At 32.4% G+C, this 22,202-nt stretch overlaps 2 protein-coding genes across 3 annotated transcripts; one reads left to right on the top strand and one right to left on the bottom strand.

The window, feature by feature from the left end:
- Positions 1-1,484: 1,484 nt before the first annotated feature.
- On the bottom strand, positions 1,485-4,113 carry Spx (Spliceosomal protein on the X). Its single transcript, XM_088269878.1, has 5 exons — positions 3,987-4,113; positions 3,769-3,852; positions 3,412-3,686; positions 2,393-2,577; positions 1,485-2,064 (listed from the first exon to the last, which is right to left on the bottom strand). The coding sequence occupies exons 1-5, from the start codon at positions 4,018-4,020 to the stop codon at positions 1,503-1,505; spliced, it is 1,140 nt and encodes a 379-aa protein (XP_088126004.1). The 5' UTR covers positions 4,021-4,113; the 3' UTR covers positions 1,485-1,502.
- Positions 4,114-4,736: 623 nt separating this feature from the next.
- Positions 4,737-13,806, top strand: Dd (CTD nuclear envelope phosphatase 1-like protein dullard). 2 transcript variants are annotated; one of them, XM_088269874.1, is made up of 7 exons: positions 4,737-4,996; positions 5,108-5,174; positions 5,258-5,448; positions 8,811-8,923; positions 11,125-11,240; positions 12,029-12,193; positions 12,304-13,806. In XM_088269874.1, the coding sequence occupies exons 1-6, from the start codon at positions 4,826-4,828 to the stop codon at positions 12,172-12,174; spliced, it is 804 nt and encodes a 267-aa protein (XP_088126000.1). In that variant the 5' UTR covers positions 4,737-4,825; the 3' UTR covers positions 12,175-12,193; positions 12,304-13,806. The 2 variants fall into 2 exon arrangements, with proteins under 2 accessions (XP_088126000.1, XP_088126001.1); XM_088269875.1 differs by having other exon boundaries at positions 12,029-12,217; positions 12,304-13,501.
- Positions 13,807-22,202: the final 8,396 nt, after the last annotated feature.

The following is a 22,202-nucleotide window of genomic DNA, read 5'->3' as shown; positions in this document are numbered from 1 at the left end:
TTTCCTTCATTTGCCAAAAATAATACTGTTGAGCAGTAATCTACATGTGGAATAATAAGTGATCTATAAATGAGTTATAATAATAATAATAATTTGGATAATTTGTATAGCGCCATTTTCGTAAAATACTACCTCAAGGGCGCTTATAAAGACATAGATAATAATAATAATAATAGGATGATGATGATAATGATATACAAAAAATAAATGGATTAAAACGTCGTCAATCGGTCTCGGGCCGTCGAGTCTGGAGCGGGGAAAAGATGACAAATTAAAACACCTTCCTCTTGATCCTATGGGCTGGAAAATGGCCAAGGTGTTGGGCAGGACGCCTTCTTGAGCGATGGTCGTCACGCTGGAGGGCAGCTTGTTGAGCTCCTCGTCATTGTGGATGGCCAACTTCCAACTTCCAGACTAGCACAGTCGGGTTCAACACAGTTCAAACGGGACTCCGCTTTTATCCTCTTTTGACGCCTTTACGTTATCAGACATGATTGTTTTGTCTCTGAGGGTTTCGTAGTTCGATTTCATCAAATTTAACCGTTTAAGCACACGTTCTAGGATCGTTATTGTCTTTGCACATTTTTATTGCAGTCATTTATTCCCGAGAATGTAGGAGTTTCGGATGAATACACAATGGTCGTAACGTACCCTTAAGGGACTAACACAAAGCACTTTTTAACGCCCGATGGCCACATGTGTTCATTCGGCACAGATTCTTAGAAATACACTACACCGTTTAGGACCGCATTGCTATATTGAACGACGCAATGATATTCTTGATGCACTTTCATCAGTTAACAGCTAACCTTTGTAAAATTATAACTTTTAACCATTTCAAGTTAACACTAATCACAATATTTATAGATGAGCAAAAAATTGCAGACTTGAGATGTAAATGTCCGGAGAAAATTAAATAAATGATGGAGCGTGGTTCCTCAGCAGCCGCGTCGGGCGCTCGAGGAACCCACACATTCTGTTCTGCAGTATTTTTATTTAACTTATTTCTTAATCTACTAAGAAAGATGGGATGGAGCAAGGAAGATTAAAAAGTCTTCTACTTTTTAATACATGTCTTTTTCAAATTCTTATCCGCACCCCAATGGTGCATAGGGCACTGCATCATATAAACAGTGTTATCTTGATTGTTAACACATGAAGGAAAGGTTATCAGCCCTCCGTTTCAGATACCGGTCCAGGTTTAATATTGAATAAATATTAAGAGTAAAAAAAAATCATAAAAAAAATATTTATCTGACCCCCTCATAGGAATCGAACCCGAGACCTCCAGAATGGTAGCCAAGCGTGCTGAGCGTGCTGCTATAGAAGCGGACTTTTATTAAGTTTACTTTGACTAAAAAAAAGAAACATCAGGAACATATTACAAAAAATTAGATATTAGGTACTTCAAGTTTTGAGGGATAGTAAGAAAACACAGTTAGAGATAAGTATAAAAAATTATTTTTATTTTATTATTATTATTACATACATTTTCATTTCTATCAGTAGTTGTTGTAATTTCCATTGTCATTATTATTATAATAATTAGGCGGCGGCGGGGGTCCACGGGGGGGCATCGGAGGTCTTCCGGGGCCGAAGCCATGGTGGGGGGGCGGAGGGGGTCCCCTCCAGGGCGGGGGCGGCCCCCTGGCGCCGGGCGGCGGCGGGGGGCCGAAGTGGGGGCCGAAAGGGGGGCCGGGCGGGCCGAACCCGGGGCCGCCGGGCCACATCATGCGCGGGGGCGGCGGCGGCGGGAGGGGGGGGTTGCTGTGCCCCTGCGGCGGCGGCGGGGGACCCATGTTGGGCGGCGGGCCCATGCCCATGGGCGGGGGACCCGGCGGCAAACTCATGGGCGGCAGCGGCGGCGGGGGGATGCCAGCCGGGAAAGGGCTGGGGCTGGGCGGGGGCAGCGGGGGGCCCGGGGTGGACGGCGGCGGCGGCGGCACCATCATGCCCATCGGGGGAGGGGGCATCGGCATGGACATGGTTACTGTCGGAGGGGCATCAGCAAACAGCTGATGAGGCCGGTCAGCGTGAGAAAGGGGATTCTGCGACGCCAGTAATCTAAAACAAACAAATAAATCAAGATTTAAATTTTCATGGGTCCTTTATTATCACATTTCGGATGTGTATTTTTTACGCATGCGGAATGCTGGCGATGGGATTTGATAATAATGTACATATATTTATGACCTTCTAAAGTAAGGGTCTGGTAAGGATGGTGAAAATTCAGACTCAGAAAGAATAAGTATCGTATATAGAGTATCCCTCACACTTGAGCTAAGACATACAAGTAGAGTAGTTTCAAGTAAACTAGATTACAAACAAGGACAGCATTTGGTCAAGAATGAGAGACTGTATTTACAATACACATATGTTGATTGTTTCATACCTTTCTGCGGCTGATCCGTGCCTCTCTCCCTTAACATCCTTCTTAAAGGCGTAGGAGACTGAAATGGGCCTGTTGCAGAGGTACTGACTGTTCATGGCCTCGATAGCAGCGTCACTCGCCTCAAACGATGCAAAGTTTATAAATGCAAAGGCTTTGGAATTTCCAGTGTCCGGATCTCGCATCACCTGAAATATTCATTTTTACATCAGCATGAAACTAGAAATTTACATTATTTTTTGACATCTCAACATAGATGTGTAAAGTGATCACTTAAACCAGCCTATGACGGTCTTTAGCCCCGTAAATACCGAGACTTCGATATTGTTCATCATCTATGTGGAGATGTTGAAAAATAATACAAAAAAAACTCCTATAACTCCAGATTTATGAACAAGGATTTGGACACACTAAAAAGTTGTATCTTTTGCATTATAAATTAAGAAACTTTGTTCTTGAATTACTAGAACTTCACTAGAGGCATCTATTGGTGAGATGTAAAGAAGCTTTTTACTAAGCAGAAACTCTTATATTTGAATGTGAGGTCCGAATCCTGGATTATAATCACATACATGAGAAACGCCAGAAAATACCATTTTCTTTTTATTACTTAAGCATATAATTTGACCAGATAATTAATTATCTGGTCAAATTATAAGCTTAAATAATAAAAATGAAAATGGTATTTTCTGGCGTTTCTTATGTGTGTGATTATAATCCAGGATTCGGACCTCACAAACTAATATAAGAGTTTCTGATTAATAAAAAGCTTCATTATAAATTAAAACTATTTGTATTTTGTTGTTTTTTTACATTTCTCAATTACATTTTTACATTATCAAGTCTTGATAAAGAAGCTGTTATCTTCGAAACCGGTATACATTATTATTAAGTTATAATGAAATATTTATAGTGATTTTAAAACAAAGTTACATTTTTATTTTAAATTAATGTGTCTTTTGATTTATCAATTACTTTGGGAGCGTAATCAATATTTCAATTTTGTTATAGTCTAAATTAACCTTTGGTGTCTGAAGAATTACTCCGAAAGCTGAGAAGGTGTCGTAAAGAAGCTTTTCGTCTACCTCGGGATCGAGATTACCAATGAAAATATTAGCTCCAACATCCAAGTTCTTTTGATGGGCAGAAGCTTTGTTTACTCGGATAGGTTTTCCATATAGCTTGATCATATTCATAATTTTGATAGCATAATCAGCATCGTCTTCCCCAAGAAACTCGACGAATCCGTAGCCTTGATGCATTTGTATAACCCTGTCCTTTGGCATGTGAACGTTTACTAAAAGCAAAAATTACATATTAGTTGACATATTATCTACTATGCAAATAATCGTTAATTAACAAAATTAATCTTCACTCACCCACGGGTCCGGCTTGGACGAAAAGTTCCCACATAAGACATTCTGTAACTTTGTCATCAAGACCGCCGACATAAATAGTGGCATCTGTAAAAATTAATGAAATATCAAATTGAACATTGTGTACAATAAGGTTATGAAAACACCGCTGGCGAAAATATTGTTTAAAAAATTAATTAAACACCAAAATACTTTTTTGTAAATAAAAACATATTGTCTACCTTGATTTCGCTCAGCTATCGGTCCCGCTGCCATGACTTGGCGGCGTTTTTACGAGCAAAACGCCAAAATTAAAACGTCAACTCTCAAATACAATAGTATAATATCGCCAATATAACTGAATATAACCACAGACCACAGATGAATTGTATGAATATAACATGATAATGTTGCCAGTTGCCATATATTACTAAATTTTTCTGCTGACGCATATTTTCTGTTACAGCGTTTTTCCCTTTCAGAATTCCAAATGCATGTAAATATGCTATGTAGAAATTTCTAATAAGGAATATTTTCCGCTGGGAAAAAAAGTAACATGATTTTTTTATAAATGTAGTTTTATTTATGGAATTGATGCACTTAAAATTCTAAAATAGGAAATCGCAAGTCAAAACCACCGCCGAAAATTCATGTTTACGAGGAGCCTCAATGTTTGTCAGTTGCCAAGTAACAATATATTTATTTTATAAATAAATATACTCTAGTTTATTTACTACCAAAAAAACTAGAGTATATTTACACAAACTTATCAGTAGAATGATATTTGTTGGAACCGAAAGGATGTTATATTTTTGTAGTAAAAATCAGTTTCGTTTAAAAAATGCAAAAGAGGCTTCCTAAGAATTTTCCATACATTTTTTTGGTTTGTTGTTATAAAATCCAATAGATAGATACTTATCCTCAGTTCAATAGTTCACTCTATGGTTTATTTTGTCCAATTTGTACTCTATGAAAATTAGTTAGTCTTTGGCAGTGTGATTGGGGCCGATTATGTCATGGCGCGTTTTGTGTATACCGCACTCAAATTTTAAAGATAATTTGTGATATAACTAGTTAATGAATGATTCAAGATACTGTTTGTCTTCTACTCCTTATATTTAGTGCGAAATATATCATTTTTAAGTTATTTCAAATGCTGAAACAATTGCAAATGGGCCTTCGCGCGTTCATGGTTTTAGCTTCTAAAGTATGGAGTTGTTTTTGTTATATGTTCAAAAAACAAATAAGAGCTGTAAGTCTACGTCAAGTTGTTTATGTTATGTTTTAAATACTTGTTTCTTTAGTTCTTAACGGTTATTTCGCTGTATATTTTCATAACATCACCGCGTGGTTGCTTTTTCAGGTAGCTCAACATCAATCTGTCAAATATGAAATCTATCCGTTGTCACCAGTTTCTCGACACAGGCTAAGTAAGTTATATTTGAATCGGCCGACAAAAACGAAGAATTAGTGATACACTCGAGTGAGATCATTAATAAAGTGTTCATTTCAGATCTGGTGAAGCGGAAAATGTTAGTTTTGGATCTCGACGAAACTCTCATACACTCGCACCATGACGCGATGATTCGGCCTACTGTGAAGCCGGGGACTCCACCTGATTTTACTCTAAAAGTCACTATCGATAAACATCCCGTCAGGTTCTTTGTGCATAAACGGCCACACGTTGACTATTTCCTCGATACTGTAAGTAATCACAATTATAATTCATTTGCACAAAAAAAGGCTTAGTAAACCCTTTCCCACCCTAATATTTTTTTCTACAAAAATAAACTTAAAATAAACATGAAATAATTTTTCAAAATTTTAATAATTATTTGGTTGTTATTTTAATCTACTTAGCTAAGAAAACATTGATAAAATGAATATGTTATAATTTTAATAAACAGTGCTTCAAAATGCACCAGTGTTTTACTTAAAATAAAACTAACTCATTTTTTTCTGATAAATCCACAACTGTATAATTTTACTGAGCTCATAAAATTTTATTGATTTTCTCAAAACAGTTACAGGTATGTAAAATGGGTAGATAACAAAATTCGGCATTGTACTTCAAATAATTTATCTGTAAAAAGTTAGTGTCGGAACTACAAGGATGTAATTTAAAAAAAATGTTTTTTGGAAAATAATGCCGCCACCACAAACTTTTTAAATTTTAATTCTTTGGTTAACATTATGTTCTACTCTTATCGATTTTTATATAGTCAAACTCAGATCTGTGATTGAGTTTGTCCACCGCATTTAATAAGTCTCAAATTGTATTAATGTTGATTTCACCCCTCATATTTTAATGTACAGTGATACCAACTTTATGTAAAAATATATTGTCATATTTATCTTATCTTTGAAGATTAATCATAATCTTCTTGGCCATGCATTATTTCTCAAATTTATAATTTTCTACTTATTAAAAATATTTGCCAAATCTTTCATTGTTATCTTTAAATTGGCCTTATTTCTTTTATAAATATTTATCTTTTAATTTACTGATTAAGTAGATGTTTTTATACATATATTTTTTTACAGCCGTTCATGTCTCAACTAATTTTATATTTATAGTCTCAAAACAAAATAGTATAGTAAAAAAAAATATAAACATATGTCTTGTTAAATACATCAAAACTCAATTTTTCTTATAATATTCCTTCCAGAAACAGAGGTACAGAGTTATATGATGGTCAATATTTTTTTCATAGAGAAAGCGTTTAACTGTGACTCACAACAAGTGGTACCCATGTATTGAACGGCAGTTTCATAGGCAAATCGGAGTTTAATCTAAACGATGACTAAATGACATTCTATGATTAAATGAAGGTTAAAAAAAATATATGAACTGCATATTGGTTTACTGTACTGTGCTATTCAGACTCTTCATCTGACAAAATTTTGCAATACCTCAGAACATTTTATAAAATGATTTTTTAAATATATATTGAAATATCTTATAACCTGTATAGATAGTCAACAGTAACCATTTAATAGTTCTTTGTATTTTTTTACGGGCAGATTTTTCATCAACTCCGATACTAATTAGGGTTGTATACTAGTCGCAATTAACTACAAACCCAATTCCGATCAGCACAATGTTTTTTGACGTCTCTCGCGCTCTACCAAAAGTAAGCAAATAAAACACTTATAAGCGTCTCCCGCTCTCTACCAACAGTTTGTAAAAGACGTTTTTAAGCATTTCCCGCAAACAATGTATGTATTAATAAAAATAATCACAATTCCTTTAAATTCAATAAAATTATTAATATTTTTTTCACATAAAATTTTCATCTGTTAAAAGTCGTAATTGGCAATTTTTTCAAGTACCTCTTTGAATAATGAACTGGTTGATCTTGAAGGTCCTATAATATTTTTTAAAAAATAAATTAATTTCTGAATAGGACAGAAGACCAACAAAATAATTAATTTTTGTAGTGTGTTGAAGGTGATCCAGCACTAGCAATTTTTATTTTAAATTTTGATTTTTCAATGACCGTGAGAAAGCAATGAATGTGGCGTAGCTGTGTAAAGCCTCGATTGCAAAACTGGATTGGAGTTCAGTTCTCGCCACTTGAGAAACGAATTCAAGAAAGATTTATTTTTAATTAGCCTTGGTGTTTGCGTATTTTATATATCTATCTTTCCCATCTTTACTATTCTATCTGTAGACAAGTCTTTTCGATAAATGCTTTGCAGATTATCCCTTTTGAAAATATAATATGAAAAAATGAGCTTCCACTATTCCAAAATAAATTAATCAATAAATGAAACTGACAAATTGCATGTTTATTCTCAGTTAAATACAGTTTAAGCTCTGCAAAGCAGTTATTTTTAAAATAAGACATTGCTAGATCACCATCAATGTAGGGATTTATTTAAGAAGACTTGCCAATATTAAATTAGTTTGCTAAAAAACTAAGTAAGTATATAAAATGGAAATAAATTTAAATCACACGGGGACAGAAAGATGATAATGGCATTGTGCCAATGTGTGAGACATGTTCTTAAATATCTTCTTCATTATTTGTGCTAGAATTTATGTCAAATTATCTTTATATACAACCTAAGTTATTGAAATTAGCACGCCCTCCAGATCTTAGTGCTTTTCAAGGCATTTATAAATATTTCAAACATTAATATTAAATAAGTTCGCGGATATAGTACGTCAGGTAGAAAGCTGAATAATGCAGATTTTTTACTCGCTTTATTATACCTCAGTTACCAGGCATGTCCAGTGCGTACGCATTAAAGGGGTGGTACCTTGAGATCGATCTTTTACACAGCTTTTTAAGATGCGATTTTTAAGATTGGTAATTGGTTTGATCACTCATATAAAATGGTTTTGCCAAGTGATTAATTGATAAGATCGTGGCTAGGTTTCAAAAAGCATAAATTTAGTATGGAAAAGTAAAGTGGAATGTCATATGAATTTTATTCGTTCCGTAAAAGTATTTGTATGCCGCATTGTTTGTAATCCGAAACCAGTTTTCTCATAAGAGATTATATAAAATGGCCTTTTATAACAGCACTTTATAATAAAATTATTACAAAATATTGATATTTGTTCAGATTTGCTCGGAATAGCTTCATAGATTCCTCAAATTGCCCAGAATATTTCCGATTGACCCATCAAATTGACATCTATATTTTGCTTTACACTTTGAATTTTTTTTTATCACTTCTCAACAGTTTTTGAAGATTTAATACAGCAGGACCTCTTTAATCCGAACCCCCTCTAATCCGAATACCCACTCATCCCTTAATTATATGCCTTGAATGGTAATATTCCTGTGCTAGCAAATATGCTTTTATGTTAATCAAGAGACAAAGCGTTTTACTTGTCATTAAATAATTCTCAAATAACTAAAATCTTTGATTTCTGTAAAAACGATGAATAAATACATTTGAAATTTCACAATACATATTAGTTTTATTTGATAAAATTACCCTACAGATTCTCTGTACTGTAATACAAATGCTTTACTAGTCCGAACAGAGGGTAAATTTTCGGCATTCGTATTAAATATTGCTGTATTAAAATTGTGAATTTTCTTGTTTAGGTTTCACAGTGGTATGACCTGGTTGTCTTCACAGCCTCTATGGAAATATATGGAGCAGCGGTTGCTGATAAACTTGACAATGGAAGAGGAGTCCTCAGACAGCGCTTCTACAGGTCAATATTTTATATCACTCCTAAAAATAATGCTTAAATATAACAAATTTTTACTAACGTCCATAGAATTTGCTAGATTAGAAAATATTGGTTGATCGGAAAAAATACAAATTAAATAACAGCTTTATACATTAGAGAAAGTGTCGTTATATTGAAGAGAGAAAAAAAATATGTATTGAAATCCATATAACACCAGGATAAGGGAAATATGAGAGGTCGAATAATTTCAATTATCAAAGATAATGAGTGTAGACGTGATCTGGGTATACAGGAATCCGGTTTATTTGATAAAAAACTAACCAATTAACCATTAAATTAGTTTACTTTGTTATTGCTTTTGAAATGATAAAGCAAATTGGATTCACTTTAAAAACTTACTTAACCCTTATCGGTCCAGTGTATAATCTCATTCGACATTGATTTTTTCCTCGTAGGTCCCATGTCGATTGTCATTCGACATATTTTTCTTCATTTGTATTACAGTAGACGCTCTCCCAACCGGCCTTGACGCGACCAACCCAGGGCCGGATAACGAAAAAGCCGGTTAAAGAGAGGGTAGTCAAAAACACATTTAAAAAAACACCTTCGCAAGGAAGGAAAAAAATAAAAAAATTTCAAAACACTAAGAAAACAGAACTTTTATTCTGTATTAAAAACTGACGAAAAATTAACATTTCACAAACTGTAAAAAATATGTACAGAAAAAACCACACATCAATTGGATGTCCTATAATGGATTAAAAAATTATTTTATTTTCTACTGCTTCTTGAGTTGAATCGACTTTTTAAAAGCGTAGTCACACCATTTTTTTTATGAACATTACATCTAGTTGCTACTTGTCTGCGTGTATTTTGGGCGCGGGGCATTTCTAGAAGAGGCTGGTCAAAGAGGCGCCGAGTAAGAGAGCATCTACTGTATGAAGTTAAAATTCAAGCTCACAATTTTTTTCTGAAAAATGAATTTCTGCCCATTGGAATGTCTGCCTGGAATTATCGTTTTTTTTTGGGATCGGAAAGGATTTAAACGTGTCAGTGAATTCATTGGGCAAAGAATTTATGCGGTCGGCAGGGCCTTTTTTTATTTGTTATTATAACATCATTATTTAATATTTCCTGATAACGATCTAGATATTTGGCGATTAAGATGAATGAAGTTGGGATAAACGGAGTTCTACTGTATTTGTTCTGTTTAAGTTTTAGAGAAATATATTTAAATATATAATAAATGTATATATTCCGCTATTGCAAGTCATTTTATACCAGCCGGATGAAACTTCTTTGTATTCTGTAAAATTTGTCAGCATTTTTGTGTATGGGATGTTAAGCTAATCGTGTACTTGTTTGATTTCCAAGTTTTGTTTATTTTTGTGGCTTCTAGCAAATTAATTACACGGCAGTATTATGTTTTCACTTGCTTAAGCATAATGTATCGCTCAGAACATTGAAAGTGAATGTGTGCTATTTTATTTTAACATTATTTATTAAAATATTTACATTTTCAATTTTGTAAAAAAGTATGTTAGGTATATGTGGAAAGGAATTAAAAGTAAAATGATCTACCGTTGAATTATTTGGTTTAATAATAAAAAACAATCTTCTTTTGTTATTAAAAAATTAAGTAATATTCTTCTTCTTCAATCCTTCATCTGCACCCGATGGCGCATAGAGCACTGCATCATATAAATGCATTGTTTTCTTGATCGTTAACACATGAAGGAAAGGTGATCAGCCCTCCGCTTCAGGTACCAGCCCAGGGTAGTGTTGAATATATATATTAGAGTAAAAAATTCACTTATATTTATTTGAACCCCCTCTGGGAATCGAACCCGGACTTCCAGTACAGTAGCTGACCATTATACTACGGAAGCGGAAGCATAATATTAGGATAGATGTACATTTTTTAATTGCAATTTCCTTGGAATGTAACCTCCACGGATACAGAAGGAAGACTACAGCATTTTTTTGGATTTATAAAAGAAAATTCTGTATTAATTTCTTTATAAAGTTTATTTATTTTATTTTTGCATGTTTCTGTTGAATTGCAGGCAACACCGCATCTTCATTCCACACCCAGGGGGAAAATTGCATAAAAGTTATGTATTTAAAAGCGAACACGTAGATCCTGCGCCTTACTATGTTGTTCTTGCACCGCCTGATGTTGCAACATACGAAGATTTAACACGGCTGATTTTATTTTACAGGCAACACTGCACTCCCGAATTTGGTACCTACACGAAGGATCTGTCTTCCATATGTTCTGACTTGAACAGGATCTTCATCCTAGATAACTCTCCCGGAGCTTACAGAGGATATCCGGGTGTGTTTTTGCTGATTTCAAATGAGTAACTAAAGTATTAAATTAGCCATAGTATCAGGAGAAGAAAAGGGAAGGTTTAACATAGAATAAAGTGGATTTTATTCTCCATACCCCGTCACCCAGACAGGTGCCGTGGCGTAGTTGGGTAGACGCTCAACTGCGAAACTGGCGTCGTGGGTTCGATTCCCCCCAAGTAAAAAATACATTCAGGAAAGATTTATTTTCAATCGGTCTGGGTATTTGTGTTGTATTTTTCACATTTACCTTCCCTATCCTTACTATCCTAACTACAGACAAGCCTCTAATAGAGGCTTTGCGCATTATTCCTTTGGCTTTGTTCATTTCAAATGTAATTATTATCTGGTATCAGACACATACCTAAATAATAAATGTCCTATTTTTATGCCATAAATATACAACCTAAATTAGCATTACTGATTTTATTTAAATGTTTTTTCTGCTGGTCGAGTTAAAACATACACACTATTTTTGAATTTATTATCGGATTTTTAGGTGTGTCTTTTTACTGACTGACAATAAAATTAAAGAATACTTTTATTTAGTTATTATTTTTATCATTATACTTATCAGTCTTGAAAACAGGATATTTTACCATGTTTTAAAAAAAAGTGTCCCAGTTATTATACTTTTAAATCAAATTCTTTTTTAATTTTAAAATATTACAAATACCATTAACAACAAAAAAAAACTTAAAATGTGTTAAAAAAGAATGGTCTGTTCTTTATGGATGTCTGTATGTTTTTATTTTATATACGCAATATTTTCAGACAACGCGATACCCATAAAGTCGTGGTTCTGTGATCCCATGGACATGGCGCTGCTAAATTTGCTGCCCATGTTGGACGCCCTCCGCTTCACGCACGACGTGCGCTCAGTTCTCAGCAGGAACTTGCATCTGCACCGGATTTGTTAGCACACACCCACGGGACAAAGTAAGAACATCATTTCGTAATACAGTAAGTCCTCTACTTACGTGATTTCGACTCGCGTGAATTCATACTTACACGATGTCAATCTTATTGCGTTCATTTGTCGGTTTCAGGAGAGCAGCTGTGGTAATGAATGATCTGCTGCCTTGTATCGGTGAATGGGTCATCAGATGGTGGCTGGAGGGTGGACCACTGTGTCGAGTGTGTCGTGTGCTGGTGTGAGACGTTCAGTGAGTTGTCCCAGCTTTAGCGTTATATTGACATAATAGTTTAGATTCTAATAATATTATGATTGTGTTTGTACGCTTCAGAATGTGTTGGTACTGCATACAATCCCATACCAATGTTGTGCTACATAACTAAATTACCAAGCGTATACGACAGTTAGTGTTCAAAAAATATATGGCGAACGTGTGGCCTGTGGCAATGACAAAACTCACTTTGTTTTCGTAAGTTATTTTTGTTTTTGCCTAAATATCAGTGTTTTTAATACAGATTCCTTAACACTCTTTGGACGGGGAAGGTATTTCTACCCGTTCGGTCGATTGATGCTTAAGGACGAGAAGGGTATTTTTACCTAATGCGCCGGCCTCATTTCAAAGTCAGAATAGAAGGAATTACATATTTATATGTTTTTATATGAATATTATATACCAACCTCTTTGTTTAGTTCTTTGCCAGCAGGCGTAAAAAACACCCGTCCGAAATGTGTTAATAGCGTGTTATGAATGATATGTTTATAATATGTGATTCAAAAAATGTATGAACAGAATAGATTAATCATATGTACAATATGAATGACTTCAAAAATAAAGATAATAGGTGAGCACTTTAGCACTCATGTGTCGCCATAGAGGTTTGCGGTATTACTTGAGTGCTGCCGCAACGATGTCAGGAAAATAAAGTTTTATTTCTCAATGTTTTTAATAAATAGATTTTTTTTAAACTTTTGAATATAATATAACCAAAATCATATTACTACGATTGAATAGTAATAAATTATGGAATTTTAATGAGTTGGCATTATGCACATACCAAAAAACTCTCAAGTGCAAAGGGTCAATAGTACATAGTACTTTTTTATTTTAAATCACCGTTATGTATCTTTTGCACCTGATTTTATAAATATATCATTGGTAAGAAAATAATTTTTGTTCAAAAATGTCATGCTGTAATTCCCCTTCATGTTCCAGAATAACGAGTATCCTCTTACCACCTTCTTCTATAATACATTACTTCTAATTCATAGACTGTTTAGGTCATTCGTTTGGTTCAAAGTTATCAATGTTTTTGTAATGCCTAAAAAAAAAACAATATGCAAATATTTTTCAATACAAATTTTATTAAAATGACAAAAATTATACGCAAGTTTCATAAATTTTTAAGTTCTCCAGAATTAAGATGCTTAGATGATTCATACTGTCAAAGATAATCTATTCTTTGTATTATTACGATTTGTTTAAATAAAATATTATATGTAACACTACCCTTTTCTTGAAAGTCTAAATTCCCTACTATTATTTCTGCATCATTTTGTTGTAAAATATCAATTTATTCATTCTTATTACACAGCATGGTTACAAATAGAATACTAGGCCTAAATTTGACAAAAAAAATAGTCACTTATCATTTGTGCCCCATGCATTTCATTTTAATGATTATTTTAAAGGATATTTCAAATTCAGTTAATGCAAATGATTTTAACAACATTTTGTGTGTGTCCAAATACTTGTTCACAAAATCTGGATTATCTCCAATTACAGGAGTTATTTACATATTATTTTTTCACATCTCATCAAAGATGAGGAAGAATATGGAAGTCTGGGCATTTTTAGATGTGAATGTTACACGTGTGTAAAGTGATCAGTTAAACCAGCCTATGATGGTTGTCAGCCCTGTAAATGCCCAGACTTCCATATTTTCTTCATCTTTGATGAGATGTTAAAATAGAATACAACTGATTTTCTTTTTTAACAATAAATTTTTAAGCATATCAATGAATACTGTGGAAATTTTTCAGTTGAATGGTATACATAATGCATTTTCTTAATGTTATCCCTTATATTAAGTTCTATTCCCAGTGAGAACATGTAATCTTATCATATCCCTTGCCACTTGCCAGCCGTTAAAGGTGTCCGCTTTGTAAATTTTGACCTGTTATGATGAAAACGGTGCGCGAAATGTTTCTCGATCTCAGAATAGAATTACAATTCCAATTATAACCGATGTATGCAATGAGCCAGGTTTAATATAAGTCAATGAATGGGTGATGATAAAGAATTTTAAAACGTCTTTTTTTAATCAATTGTTTCATACCTTCATTGTATATTCTCAATAAGGAAAATTCAGTCTTGTAAACCCCACGAAAAATGTTTTCCTTAAACATTGCATAAATAATTGTAAAGTTATATTTCTTTTAAGTTTTTCTTTTCTAAGTTTGAAAACCATTTGTATTAAAATAATATTATTTCCAGAGAAAATATAATAAACAACAGACTCTTGATTTACCAGCATCGCTTTAACTGGGAAGCAGTTCAACCGGGATCTTTGAAAAAAATCTTAAATTTATATGTAAAGTCGAAAATGAAAACAATATAATATGATTGATGCAACAAAAATAACACAACAGAAGTTGACAGTTGTTTTAACAAAAGAAAACAACTGTCAACTGTATCTTATGTTGGATTTATATGCCGGTCGTGTGATAGGGTTAACTAACCCTATCTAGATAAAGAAATAAAAAAAATTCACTTCATGTATGTTTAAGAAAACACATTTTATTTTATGATGACTAGTTTCGGAAGCTAAGCTTCCATCTTCAGGTCTAAATGTAAACTTACTTATAACCCTTATCCGCACCCAATGGTGCATAGGGCACTGCATCGAATTGACGCAGTGTTTTATTGATCATTACTTACATGAAGGCAAGATGATCACTCTCGCGCTTCAGGAACCAGTCTAGGGTAATATTAAATAAATATTACAGTGTAAAATCACTAATATTTATTTTCACCCCCCTGGGAATTGAACCCGAGACCTCCAGCACGGCAGCTAAACACGCTGACCATTACACCACGGAGGTGGACAAAATTCAAGTGGTAAAAAAACAAGTGTTTTCTTTGATAATTTCAACGTGTCTTATCACAAAGTAAATGCCGAAACAATAACTAAAATATGTATACGATAATTCTTTTTGTATTTTTGGATCAACCAGAATATTTTTTTCACTATCCATCCTGGTAAATTGAGAGTACTGTATGTGAAAAACATACTTTTTTTACTTTAATTTTATTACATAATATTTTTAAAGTTTTTAGAGTCCTTGAAATTGTCTTTTTATTCTGACACTTTGGCTGTATCAAATTGATTTGAATATTTATTATGCTTAAAATCAGTCGCCATCATGTAATATTACTGTCTTTTTGGATATAATATTGCTCTTTTATCGAAATTTGACAATGTTTTAAACAATTGTGTCCAAATAAATGGTGCTAAGAATGGCGACTAAAGATCAAATACTTTAATATGTTGATACGCTCCCTTATCCTGTTGTTTCCTGGAAGTGCAAAGCGACTCTGTAGACTGTCATCTATTGGGAAGCCATCAAATACTTCAATAAGGTGATATAGAATGTTGCTATTATTACCAACTGACAACTGCGTAGACATTTTACTTTAGTTTGTGTGACAGCTATCAACTTATTTTTTATGCTTAGTTTTTGACTAAAGTTTATCATGGTTTATTAAGTATTCTATGTTGAATTTAAACTCTCAATCCTTTTTTTTACAATATGACTAGTTATTGTTTGTGTAAATCCAATAAATATATATATATAGATCTAATTTTCAATAGTAGACAGGTAATTGTATTATTTTTATTTTCACTAGCAATGCTAGATTACTCTCTTTGCAGTGCTTCATTGTTATTTCCGATTCTAAATTAAATCAATATACTTTTTTAAAAATTACATAAAACCAAATTCTTTTTTACAGCAAACATTCTTTTAATATAATTGATGTATACCTCATTATATGTACTGTTGATCTAAAGTTTCTAGGCAATCCTGTACTTTGCCTTACAGCCCGTACTATGAGGATGCATCATATTTATTTTAATGAATTATTACGCTACTTGATGTTTTATTTACTACAGTAAAATTATTAAACTGGCCTAGAAACAATTCCAATGTAAATCCAACAAAATTTAAGGGCGATTATAAAATAAACATATGGAAAATAGCTAAAAAAATATGTATGATTCTAGATTGAAACACAAATTGATATGTATACATATGACTCTTTTTTTAATCGGTTATTAAAATACAGCAGCAAAATTCAAACATCACTGTGTTTTATTTGATCAGAATGAAGGAATGTTCATCCACTTTCTAAATAACTTTAAATAAACAATAAAGTTAGATTTTTCAATTGTGCTGTCAAACACACAATGTTTATGTGGTTGAGAGTCGGGTAATCTAATTTTTTACAAATAAATATAGAACCAACATAATTGTACAAGACGGGTATTTTTCTCAACAAATTGTCTTTATACATGCGGAATTTATGTTTATTTTATGCTAGTCCTTAATTGAAAAAAATATGAGAAGTCAAATCTAACGCAAAATACTTAATGATGCACTATAAACAACTTAAATTTACAAACTAAATACTGCTCACTCCTTTCAACAACGTCATACATCAAAAATCGTCAATTTTCAGTTGTGCCTGTTTTCGGAATGCCCAGAAAATTTACTATATCCCAGCAAAAGCGGCACATTTTTAACTTAATATTTACCCGCTACAGGACAGAAAGTGTTGTTTTTACATTTTGAAGAAAAGGTATTGTTTAATTGGTTTTTTTAAAATATAAACTTAATATTTTCAAATGGAGAAAAAAAATTCAGGTTTTACCTAAAAATATTGCACAGTAAAAAGTTCAAAAAGTGGCTTGATATTTATTTTTAATACATTGTATTATATTTTTAAACTTTAAAAACAATCTCCTAAAAAATCTAGTTTTTTTTATATATGACGTTGTTGAAAGGAGTGAGCAATATGTCATTAGTCATTACAACTGCACAAAGTATGATAAGAATGGGTAAAATTATCTTTTAACTGATAAAAATATAAGAATAAGCACAAACATGTTTTGAAAAATGTGAGGAAAAAAAACACAGACAAAAGTACAAAAAAAAAAAAACACTGTTGACATAACTACATGTTGAAAATGGCTGTGATGAGTAGAGAATCTCTGTCCACAGATGTCACGTAAACGTGTTTACATGGTTGTCCCCTATGTTTTTGTGTATTGACATATTAAAATATTTGCTGACATTTACTTAAATTTTGGTTGAGAACATTTTTTCACTCAATTATTGAAATTATTTTATTTTTACAAATAATCGTATTTTTATTTTATTAAATATAGTATTTTTTGTTGTCAATTGAATAATTTTTTTAAATTGTATTTATTTGGTTAGATTTTTCGATTTTTTTTTGCCCCCAAATAAAACTCAAATGTTTTTTACAAGCTCATGTTGAGTTTGGTAAAAATGAGATTGTCGCCTCTATGCATATTATGTGAAGCTGTTGTTAAAAATAAATCTATGGTTAAATTTAATTAAACCACATTTTGAGTGTGTCCAAATACTTGTTCACAAGCCTGGATTTTCACCACTCGGGAGAAATTAAAAAAAAAAATGTATTTCAACATAGATAAAGAAGAATATGGAAGAGTTATTTACATCCAAATAAAAGTATCTCTGCTGAATACAATATTTCTCAATCCAACATAGATGGCTCTAGTGAACTCACATATACAGTGTCATAATATTAAGGAAATATGTAAGAGTTTAAAAAATTTGAGTGTCTATCATGGGTCCGCCTCCGTAGTGTAATGGTCAGTACGCTTGACTACCGATCTGGAGGTCCCGGGTTTGATTCCCAGGGGGGGTCAAATAAATATGAGTGATTTTTTCACTCTAATATTTATTCAATATTACCCTGGACTGGTACCTGAAGCGGAAGGCTGACCACCTTTCCTTCGCGTGTTAACGATCAAGATAACACTGCATTTATATGATGCAGTGCCCTATGCACCATTGGGGTGCGGATAAGGGTTGCACGTGTGTAAAGTGATCACTTAACCAGCCTATTACAGGTCATGAGCTCTGTAAATACCTAGACTTCCATATTCTTCGTCATCAATATTGAGATGTCAAAAAAAAATGTAAATTTAACCTTTTGAATTTTGGCATACTCTCAACATAAATATTTTTTATTTTATTAATTTGCTGGTATCCAAATAATTGTTTATTATTATTGCATATGTGAAATGGAAAACTTCGATGTAAGAGATGGTTTATATATATCTCTGATTGTTAAAATATAAGGCCTCTTTTCTATGTAATAATTTTTCTCATATGAGATGAGTTCTTGAAGAAAATTGAAGTACAGTAAACCCCCTTACAGTGTTGTCATAGGTACCCCTTTATCTAAGGGAATTTTATAAGGGGTTAATGTTTTAAATTGTATTTTTACATTTTAACTAGCAGAAATGACTGTAATGAGTCATGTAAAATTGAAATACAATTTAAAAACATTAATTTCCCTATAACGGGTGTCGGGTTGTGGTCCAGTAATTAGTGTCGCGGACTCTTAAGTCTTTTCGGTTCGAACCAACTCTACCATAATTTGATACCTATTTCTAATAATGAGCCGCTTAGGCTAACAGAAATATTAATATAAAATTCTCTTTTTTATAAAAATAAAATAAAAATGGTCTCCTCTGATAACGCGGTACCTATCTCTGCGTCATAGGGGTGTTTACTGTAATTCCCTTTCATGTCTTGTGCTATAAGGGCGACAAATTGTTTTTTTGTTCTTTCACAAAGTAATCTTTAGCAATAAGTATGTCATGTAAAATGTACAGTTGGTATACATTTAATTAGGTAATAATTATAATTGTGTTTTCTTCTATGAGAATTAAGAAATGCACCATTAGAATTTATTGTAAATACTTTTATATATCTGTTGTTGAAGCAACTTGTTTTTCTTTTTTTAAATGTTATGTCTTATTTTGTTTAGTGCGTAAGTCCTATTAGTTTTAATAAAAATCCGCAACATGACAAAGTTTTTCTATATTTCTGGTTTTCCTTTACATAATATCACTATTCTATTGCATTTATAGGGTAAGTGTTTTACACATTTATTTTAAGGAAAAGTATCTCTTTTATATTTTAATATGAATACATTATGGATACTGTATTCGGGATTCAATTCTCATTTTCATTACTAAGTAAAATGTATACTTTTTGGCTATGTACATAATATGTTTTGGACAATAAAAAAAAATCTTTTTTGGATTTTTAAAAGTTATTTGCTCTGTAAAAAGAGTGTTTAAAAAATGGGCTACTATTAATAAAATGTATTAAATATTTTTATGATCCAATCAAAAAGTTTTGTACTGAAATTTCTTGCCGCTACTGCATTTTATATGATAAAACAACTATATAGCTTTTTTCCAAATTTATTTTATCTGACCGGTGAAGTTTACAACATCATCACCAGTCCGATGATGTCGGTAATGATGAAACCCGGTTACCGGTCGAATAAAATAAAAGCGGAAAAAGTTATTTAGTTATGTTTTATTACATTCTTAAAAAAATGCATATTTTGAGTGATTTCAAAATTCTGTTGTGATGGCCAAAAATGATCAGTGCCCCTAAATTAGATACAAACACTGGTCAAACTTAAAAATAGGAAAATCAAGTTTTTAGTCTGATTAGCCTAGAATTTTCACTAATATTTATTCAGTTTATGTTTCTAATATTATGTATTTAGCGCTAAAAAAAGTTTGATATGGGGGCACATATTTCCTTAAGACCCTTAACATTTCACTTGGCAATGGAAATGCTGATTATCCATTGTTTATTAATACAATATTGAGGTCATTCACTTTGAGTGTAATAAAAATGTATAGTAAAATTCTCAGTGTAAATTGTATCAACCGAGAAAATGTCTGGTAGTGTATAGTAAAATGTTGGTATCGTAACCGAAGTTATCCTTTGGTTAGTTTAATGCGGAACTATCCGATTGTAATGTATGAGAGCTACCTTTTTGAAACATTATCCCACCAAAAGTATGAACAGCTATTAGTGCGATGTTGGAAATAGGAGAGATTTGAACGAATTTCATTGAATTACGTTAGTGTCAAGAAGATAATTGTTGGCACTTGAAACATTTGTAATTCTAAAAAAGTAATCTAAAATATGCGGTATTTGTGTAGAATCGTAAGAGTTGGATAATTTCTGAGAATTGTGGCATTAACTTGTGAATGAAGCAATAATCTTATGTTTTTCATAAATGGTACAAAAGTTTGCCATACGGTTTAAAGTTTTCAAACTGTTATTTATGTAACTTTGAAAAATGTACAATTGAGATTTAAATATGTCCACTGCTGGTGGTCTACTGATAATTTTATCTCATAAATTGATAGCTAAATAAAATTGTAAGAGTGGAAGGTATCGCTACTATTAAATGTACAATCATTTCTTCACTATTCTCACTCTTATGGACAAAATGTAATAGCCTCATTATTGACAATAAATATTTATGTGTATTTTTAATGGTTTTTATTTCTTTTATTTTTTTTTAAAAATACTTTTGGCCTTGGTTTAGTTGCAAGTCATTTTTGATACTGATCACCAGACTTAACCATCCATAAAATGGATATGGATACAACATATTTTTTTGGTTACACTATAGACGCAATTATACTTAGCGTTATATTTAGAGTAACCCTCTGCATTGACAATTGTCAGTCGCATTACAGGGGTCTCGTATGAACACGTAATTGTCATTTCATGTATCTCAAGATGCATAACAAAAAATGCATGTATCCATTTGAATGAGCACACCTTGTAGTTATAAATGAAGAATTTTCTCTAATTCATCATTTCTGGATGGGGCTGCTTTTGAAATAACACAATTATCCTGTCTAAAGTTTCCAACTAAGCATTGAGCCATCTACTCGTTGTCTGTGATTATCCTCAGTATCTTGGACATCAATCAACAACAAAGGTTAAATGGTATTTTCAGCGTTATGTATGGTAAAAATAGTATAAGATGCCTATTTCAAACTGACCCCTTCATATTAATAAGACATCTCGCTGACAAAATATGTTACAACTTGTCTAATTCATACAAGCCAATAGTAAAATATTACATTTAATAAAATAATAATTTTATTAATTGATTCGGCAGTCACTTTGTGATAAAATCTATCCATTTTTAATTCAAGTTTTACATAGTAAATACCATTATTTCTTAAAATCTATTGTAACACACGTTTTAATGCATTCCGCATCATTTTTATACAGTATTTGAAAATGATGTGGAATGCATTGAAACACGTGTCACAATACATTTTAAGAAATAGTGGTATCTAAGTAAAAACTTGAATTAAAAATTGCATTTATAGTTTTTTTTTAATCTACTTGGGTAGGTCCGTGTATATAAATTTTGATTGTCCGTGTGCACATTACAATGGACTGTCCTGCTAGTTAATGCATTAACAAAAAGCCAATGGCAGAGCTGATCCAGCACGCCAGTAGTAAGGGAAGCTATTTACTCCAAAACTTAGAAACCGTTCCAAGTTCACTTTGGATAGTCTTAATATCTCAAATTGGCTATTCATATGAAACCAATGGGCCTGGCTATCCGAGTGGCTTACTGAAATTTCTTGTGCAATGCATTGCGTAAATGACGCACAACGGATTTAAAGTTACGAGTACTTCATGTACGATGCGGCAATAAATAAAAACCTGTAAAATAAGAATTGGAATATTTCAATAAAACAATTTTAATTAGACATTCTGTTTTCTTTCATTTCACCACATTTTAATTACAAATATTTTAATAAAAAAATCTTACTTTACATAAATACACATAAATCTAGTTTTATTCAATGGAAATCAGATAACAATTATTACAAGAAGCATACGGAATTTCAC

The sequence above is a fragment of the Brachycentrus maculatus genome, unplaced genomic scaffold, assembly GCF_059751285.1.
Source record: "Brachycentrus maculatus isolate JH-2025_06_01 unplaced genomic scaffold, ASM5975128v1 h1tg000367l, whole genome shotgun sequence".
NCBI classification, from domain to species: domain Eukaryota; kingdom Metazoa; phylum Arthropoda; class Insecta; order Trichoptera; family Brachycentridae; genus Brachycentrus; species Brachycentrus maculatus.
The sequence above is the reverse complement of the archived record's forward strand: the minus strand, read 5'-3'. Positions and strand labels throughout refer to the sequence as shown.

Coding starts and splice junctions, on each gene's coding strand:
- Spx (XM_088269878.1), bottom strand. CDS start 4,020: ATGGCAGCGGGACCGATAGCTGAGCGAAATCAAG. Junction 3,687..3,768: donor CGTCCAAGCCGGACCCGTGG/GTGAGTGAAGAT, acceptor TTTTGCTTTTAG/TAAACGTTCACATGCCAAAG. Junction 2,065..2,392: donor CACGGATCAGCCGCAGAAAG/GTATGAAACAAT, acceptor TGTTTGTTTTAG/ATTACTGGCGTCGCAGAATC.
- Dd (XM_088269874.1), top strand. CDS start 4,826: ATGATTCAAGATACTGTTTGTCTTCTACTCCTTATATTTAGTGCGAAA. Junction 5,175..5,257: donor AGTTTCTCGACACAGGCTAA/GTAAGTTATATT, acceptor TGTTCATTTCAG/ATCTGGTGAAGCGGAAAATG. Junction 11,241..12,028: donor AGCTTACAGAGGATATCCGG/GTGTGTTTTTGC, acceptor CAATATTTTCAG/ACAACGCGATACCCATAAAG.